The 7,377-nt window shown below is 34.0% G+C and overlaps 1 protein-coding gene across 3 annotated transcripts in view; it reads left to right on the forward strand.

The window, feature by feature from the left end:
* Nucleotides 1-1,977: 1,977 nt before the first annotated feature.
* Nucleotides 1,978-7,377, forward strand: part of LOC117171450 — a 31,326-nt gene continuing 25,926 nt past the window's right edge. For 2 of the 3 annotated variants that reach the window (XR_004466881.1, XM_033358784.1), the window contains exon 1: nt 1,978-2,337. Coding sequence is in view for 2 of the 3 variants with exons in the window: in XM_033358784.1 (XP_033214675.1) it covers nt 2,280-2,337 (58 nt within the window). In the remaining variant the exon portion in view is untranslated. The remainder of the gene's footprint in view (nt 2,338-7,377) is intronic. The other variant, XM_033358785.1, reaches the window with a different exon arrangement.

Genomic DNA, 7,377 nt, shown 5'->3' on the forward strand with positions numbered 1-7,377 from the left:
CTTTAAAATACCCATTATTTATTATTGTTAAAGTTTATGTTTTGTCGTCGAGATACGTTCGATCTTTATTACCGTGACGAATGTCAAGTTTCCCAGACCCAGATAATCAGAAACTGAGAACATGACACTGATTATGATTATTTATAGCAGAATAAGTTATTGTTTTAATTGAAAGTGGCTGGCGCCAATTCATTGCACAAGACTTACTTTATTCGTGTACTAATTTTGAGCACACCTTCTTTTAAATTGCTAAAGATACAGCAGGTGATTGAAAAAATGGGAAAAAGAAGGAAAAATGCGAATAACTTGGTAAATATTAACATTTTGAATAAATACTTCTTATTCATCTTGGAGTATACCTGTAATAGAGTACCTTTTGTCTCTTAATAATTTTCGAAAAATCACTTGTTGTCAATAAAAAGGGCTTTTCATTGTCATGGTATTTCTTTAATCCATGTTTTCTCCAAATATATCAATTTTATCAAAAAATTATATACCAATTAAAATATGCACCTCTGGGAGTGGACCAACTTTTATTTCAAACTTTTTCTTGTAAAATCAATTTCAAGAAATTTCACCTGAATGTCCGGTGACTTCGAAGCCGCCTGGCAACACTTTTGCATCCAGGTAAGTGCCTGGCAATGCGCAGGTGTTATTTCTAATGTCAGCCCCTACATGTACACCAATTTTCAACCTTATCAGAGTCACGTAATTTAACTGCCAAAAATTCGCACCTTTGACAGGTCGCCACAGGTGAACGCATCCACTCACACCTGCCAGGTACCCACTTTTACGTTCCTCATCATCAAACGAAGATCTCATGTGAAAATTGGCCTTATCCGTGTCACGCTCCCATTTACGTTGTGAGCCCACGGTCTATTAAGTATTAGGTGTTAGCTGCGGAGACAGAGGCTGGTAATGCGAGATATAGTGACAAAAGAGTGAAATGCGTGCGAGGCGAGGCGCAACGAGGAAGGTTAGGCTATAGGAGTGAGCGGATTAGTTATAAAATGTGGATGGATAGCACTTTGTAAGACGTAGTTGTAAGAAAATTCTGTAAAAATAGTGGAAGTGTAAGCTAGTCAATTTTTTAAGGCCAGCAGGCCGAAAAATAAACGTTTATCTATCTACAACGAGATTTACGAGACGAATAAAATAAATAATATGCTACGCATCGATAAACATAGACTGAAAAATTATCCAGAATTCTAGATTTTGCAGTGTTCTGAATTACACTATCACAAATAATACACAAAGCAGCATTTTTTCCTTTCTCGCCTTTTATGAGTTTGTAGGACAATTGTTCCCACATTGTTTCTTTAGATCTCCTCGATACATTTGTTTACTATTTACTGCGAGGAAAAGTTGGAAAGTGGACACGGCAACCACGATTTACATCAAGAAAAATAGATTATTTTAAGAATTTTTCGATATTGATGCATGCGCACTGAAAGTATTCATTCGGCGTAATATACGTCAAAACTCGTATACTAAAGAGGTAATTGACGTAGTAATATACGCGTTGAAAACCACGTATAATACGTGGAGTATTATCCGTTACCAGCCCTGTCGATGGCCGATTAACTTAAGGTGTAAAAGGGCCTTTAATGTGTACTTACACGCCTGTCGTTTGCAAACAGAAAATGTATTTTCTTCTCATTCTACCATGTGACGATACCACGCATTTATCGCACTGTAGATTTTCTCTGATTTTCGTTATGTGAAAAATGTAGAGTGAGATAAATGCATCGTATCGTCACATGGTAGAGTGAGAGGAAGATACATTTTCCATCTGCATATGAAAGGCGTGTAAATACACAATTAATATCTTGAAATTTCTCTCTGTGTAGAAAAGGACAGGTGGACTTTCTCGATTTGTCATCTGTTACTATTCCCTGTCCCACTTCCGACAGCCACAGCCAGCGGTCAAGTACTATATGTCGATGGGAGGACTGCATGCTCGGCTCTATATCACACAATCATTGCCCGAAGGTGTGACGGGCCTGCATGGGAATACTGAATGACATCATTCATCAGGAACTTGCGTAGCGTAAATTAGGATAGTGCTCATATTTCTTGGATTTGGACTATTATTTTTTATTTTAAGGGATCAGATTGGGACTTCCTGATTGTTAATTTGTGCCGCATCTCGTCGTAATTTCCCATGCTTGGCTTGAGAAAGAGAAACCGTGCAAATGGTGAAGTGAGAAAGTGCGTACTGTGTCCAAAGTTGGATTATAGTGAAACATAATTATCCAAATTTTACAATAAATGTCTCGATGAAAATGATGTCTGTGTACTATTTCAGTATCATAGCAATTTTCGGCTCATTGCAAGGTAAGAATTTTGCTTAAACTACTTGTACTTTCAATTATTATCTACTTATACCCTATCATATTGTCAATAATATTGTGATTTTGCATTATCTCCCTTTGCGACTTTGTCAAACTCATTAAATCCTCTATTGTGCATGTATTTAATGTCAATTTTTCTTATAGAAGCATGACACTTTCGACGAAGAAATACGATTTTTTGGATACCCTATTAAACTGTATATAACAGTGCTCCGTTATTGTTTGTTTCAGTGAATCGATTTATCGATGATTTTTTTTCTTTGACTTTAAGGTTTTCACGAAACTTGTAACCTATTTAATTGATAGAAGTTTCTGCTGGAAATGTTTCATTCATTAGCCAAGCTTAACTTCATTACACTATATTTGTTCATTCTATAGTTTTAATACTGCATATTCTTATTTTGGGAGAATGTTTTGTTAATTTTTGATAAACATTTATATTTACAGTGAGACTATGCTATTTGATATAGATTTGTACGAATGTTTTTATAATTTAACAACCAAGGATCCATTTTTTATTAAAAAAAGATTATGACTGAAATAATTTTGTTTACTGCATGCTGTTTTTTTAAATTAAAAAAATACATTAGCCTTATATATTTTTACGAATTAAAAAATTGAATAATCTGCGCTATATATATCTGCATATGTATCTCTCTACCAAAGTCTGTGAAGCAGTTGCGATAATGATAAAGTCTGATGGTTGGCTAACATTTACATCTATGTGTTAACACTTGTCGAAAGAATTCAAAGAATAAAATTTATATGCCAGCGCGATGAATAATAACAGCACTTTCTTTAGCACTCTAGCGGTATGCGATGAGGGATGAATAAGGGCACTATTAATTAATTTCATCCACTAATTGTGTTCAGCTCTTACCCATTAGTTATTGCATGATATTGGATTCTTTTACAGAGTACACAAGAAGTACGCATAAGAAAACGCGCTCCAAAAAAAACATAGATTGTCGGTTGTTAAATGAATGTTTGAAAAGGGGAAAGCCCCTTCTTTAGTTATGTGCTATTTTTAAGTTATGAAGAAATGAATCATATTGAAAAATTGACCGAAGAGCTACTTGTTAGAGATTACGTAGAACTTCAAAAGTAAACATACCAAAAAAGTAAAACCAATGCTTTTTTTAATTTTCAGAATTAGGATCGGTATTGAAGTTTTTCTACTAATAGTGGCCACGGCTTTAATAATCTAATTTCTCCATATGACATGGCTTCAAATCGCGTTGTAAGCTCAAGTTCTGCGTTCACTTAATATTATATAATAATTTTATATTAGTAAAACAACACTAAATTTTCTTTGTTTTACATTCGTTATTATTCGAAGGTTTTGAAGTTCTACATAAACTTTACCAAACATGTTTTCTATCGATTTTGTAGTATATTTCATATCGCCATTACTTCAAAACAGCACGTACATAACCAAAAAAAGTGTTTTTTTTTTTTTATAACACCTCCGTGATTGCGGCCTATTTATGAAATATATTATTTCCTCTTCCATAAAATAAATCCAAAGATCGATATTCTAACATGATTTTGCGTACTCAACATTCAGGATAGCAGAAGATAAGTCATTATTTTCTCAACAGGTAGTTATCGTGATATAACATAAGGGCAATCAATTCAATATCATTCAATAACTGGCGGGTACGGGCTGAAGAAAATTAGTGGTTTAAATTAGTATTGTTCTTATTCCCTAGTGAACGCAACCCGCTAGTGGGCTAAAAAATACACCTTCACTATTTATCCCGCTATCGGACTAAATATGATGTAGATAGATAAACGTTTATTTTTCGGCCTGCTGGCCTTAAAAAAGTGACATGCTTATATAGCATTTTTTACAGAATTTTATTATAACTACCTTTTCAAAACTAACATTCATCCACATCTTATCTCTAAGACCACTCGATCTTATAGCCTTACCTTCCTCGCCTCGCACGCATTTCACTACTTTCTCTCTGTCTCGCATTGCCAACCTCTGCCTCCGCGGGTAATACATATTTACTATTTACTATTTTTAAAATGTCAAATCTACTTCCTCTCCTATTTACAATCTTTCATTCTCCATTCCTCTTCTTCCTTCATTCTCTTCTTCTGCATCTTACCCAACACCCCCTTCACCCATGCTACCCCCCCCCCGGTTTCATGCATACGAAGTTCATTTAAAGTTTGATAATTTGAATTTTCTGCAGCCAGAGGTTTTCTTCTAAAGGCGAAAGTTTAATAATTGGTGAAGAGATTTTTACAATAACATGTGTGTACGTCCAACTGAAAATGTGGGTAATTCACCTGACCATTTTGAAAAGCCCTAAGAGAAAATAAGCAACTATCTTTTTATACCGTTCAAGTCCTTCATTTATTCGATATACCTTCGTAAACTACTTCCCCGCCCACTCTTACTGGTAATGAGGTGTCTCCCTAATAAAAATTTTCCAGAATCCTTGTAAAAATACTCATTTCTGAAACACAAAATGTTAATAAATAAAATAAAAACCAGCATTTTTAATTTATTTTCATAAACGTTTCCCAGCACATAATTTAATTAAATAGATTTGAAAGGAAAACAGGAAAGTGTTCTGTTTACTTGAAAGTAGACACAATTAAACTGTCAGTCATAGGAAATGTGTGTGGAGAAGGATTAATACAGTGAACACCAGCAGAACAGACGGACATCCCTACCGATAGAAATCTCAGAGTATATGCTAAAGATTCTCAAGGCTCTGAGAAGCTCTGAGAAATTCTCCACAGGCACTGAGGTAGATATATTTAAAGGTCCAGGTAGCTATTTTAAATGTTTTAAAGGCTTTAAAATGTCCTTTCCGAGAATGAAATAAAAATACGATCATAAATAACAAGCAGAGAGGTTGAAATTGAAATAAGAATTCGCTCATAAATAACAAGCAGACAGGCTATAGCAATAGAGTGGCCGACACTCAAGGTTCCTTTGTTAAGCTTTACATAATAATTCGGAATCTACAGGTTTCGAATACAAAAGGAGCATTATATTACCATCGCATCACTCTTAAAAGGACCTTGAAAAGAACCCAAATCTCTTTGACTATCTCTGAGACTAAATCATTCAAATCGAACCTGAAAATAGTCTTAAACCGGCCAGGCTATTCCGCCTGAGAATACTCTGAGATTTTTATCGCTAGGGATGTCAATACTTAATATTTAAAAATTAAAATAATGTCAGTTTGTATTTGTAAGCAACATAATGTCATGCAAGCGAACTGCTGACACTTTCATTTGGAACTACGTAACGAAAAAACCGCGTGCTCAACCAATCAATGAAGAAAATTTAAATTTGGGAAATTGAGAAAATGTTCATACAGGCGCTAATGTATTTCTCAAATATATTGGATCATTTAATGTTTATCGAATTTCTTTGGGGATAAATTTTTACACTGAACTAGCCGAATAGCAAATGTAGTTGATATTGTTGTATTGTTTATTATATAATTAAAAACGTAGGCATATAATATAATATAATACTATACTACATTGAACTGTTATTATTAGACAGAGTACAATATTAAATAAAATTTTTCAAAGTTAATTTTCAAATGGGAATAATATAATAACAATAAATATGATATTTAGAAATTTAATGTTTTACTACATTACCCTAATTTTTCCCTGTAAGTAGCACTTCACTTTCTGTTCAGACATGAAAACCCTTCTTTTGTCAAATCCTGCCTACACCACTGCAGTGTACCTCGCGCACTCAATACTAACAAAAGTATATATAGATTTCTATAAAATTACAGGGTGCACAGTCTTCCTCTTTTTCTGTGTTGCCCACTTTTTGAGAAATGTCTGTTTTTCCTTATTCTCGAAAATCTTTCCCATTTCCACTTTTTTTCATTAAAAATACAATATTTCAACTGCGTGGAAAAATTCTATTCGTATGCAAGAGCGCATGTGACTATTCGTGTTTCAATATATAGAATAACAGGGTGGTGTCCCATGGCAGTGACAAACTTGACGTAAAACGCAAAACGTTTTTAAAGAAAAGTATACAGAAGAGAAAACCCGGTGTTATAGATTCTGTCGTACAGAATAAAAAATATATATATATATATATAGAAAGTATTTGTTTTCTTAATTGGCTTGTACTGACCTTTCTAGTGCATGAATTTGACTCCTCGCAAGTTTTAGTTTTTACATCTTCGAATTTTGATGAATGTTTTAGCGTTTTACTTTTCGATATATAGTTCCCTTAGTAGATGAGGGTATAGTTTACTCTTCGTATTTAGATATAAAATAAGTACCTTAGTGGACTGTGCACAAAGGCGAATGAGTATAAACTCAGTTTAGGTAATGCAAATAAATATATTCGCTTACGGCGAGGAACACAATTTTTAAATTTATTTTTGCTAGATGTATTAATATGTTTTTAAAAGCTAGTTCTACGTTTATTTAGGAAATTTACTGAATATAACATTATAAATATATTAGGATGAATACAAATATAAAATTTCCTTTTAAAAAAATCTGTTCGCATCGCGGGCACAATCTCATTGCGCGTCATGCGCGCGGCACGCGAGTTTGAGCGCGCCTGGGGCGCGCGTCTGTTGGTTCTCGCGCTTCGCGCTCCATAATTTATTTACCCCGCGCTCTATCTTTGTATATAGACTTTTTAAAACTAAAGGTGGAAGAATCGACAACAGTAATTTGGTAATTCTGAATTCTCTTTTGTTAAAGCTCCTTCGGCCTTAACGAACACATTCTCATCACGTATCTCGTGCTTCGCACTCGAGCTTATCCCTGCAATTTTATATCATTCCCATAAATGTATATTATTCTAATTCTTAACTTGCATTGGTATTAAAACAGACGTAGTTTCATTGTCCCGTTTGAAAAACAATGCGAATTATTTTTAAAAAATTTTGTTAAAACTTTTATTGCAACTTTAATCGGTTTTCCATAAAGTGAATTTGCTCATTTCTAATATTTTTCATGATTTAAGCTTTACGCATACGGTGTACTGAGCAGCCTTGTCGGTTTT

Source organism: Belonocnema kinseyi, chromosome 4 (assembly GCF_010883055.1).
Source record: "Belonocnema kinseyi isolate 2016_QV_RU_SX_M_011 chromosome 4, B_treatae_v1, whole genome shotgun sequence".
NCBI lineage: Eukaryota > Metazoa > Arthropoda > Insecta > Hymenoptera > Cynipidae > Belonocnema > Belonocnema kinseyi.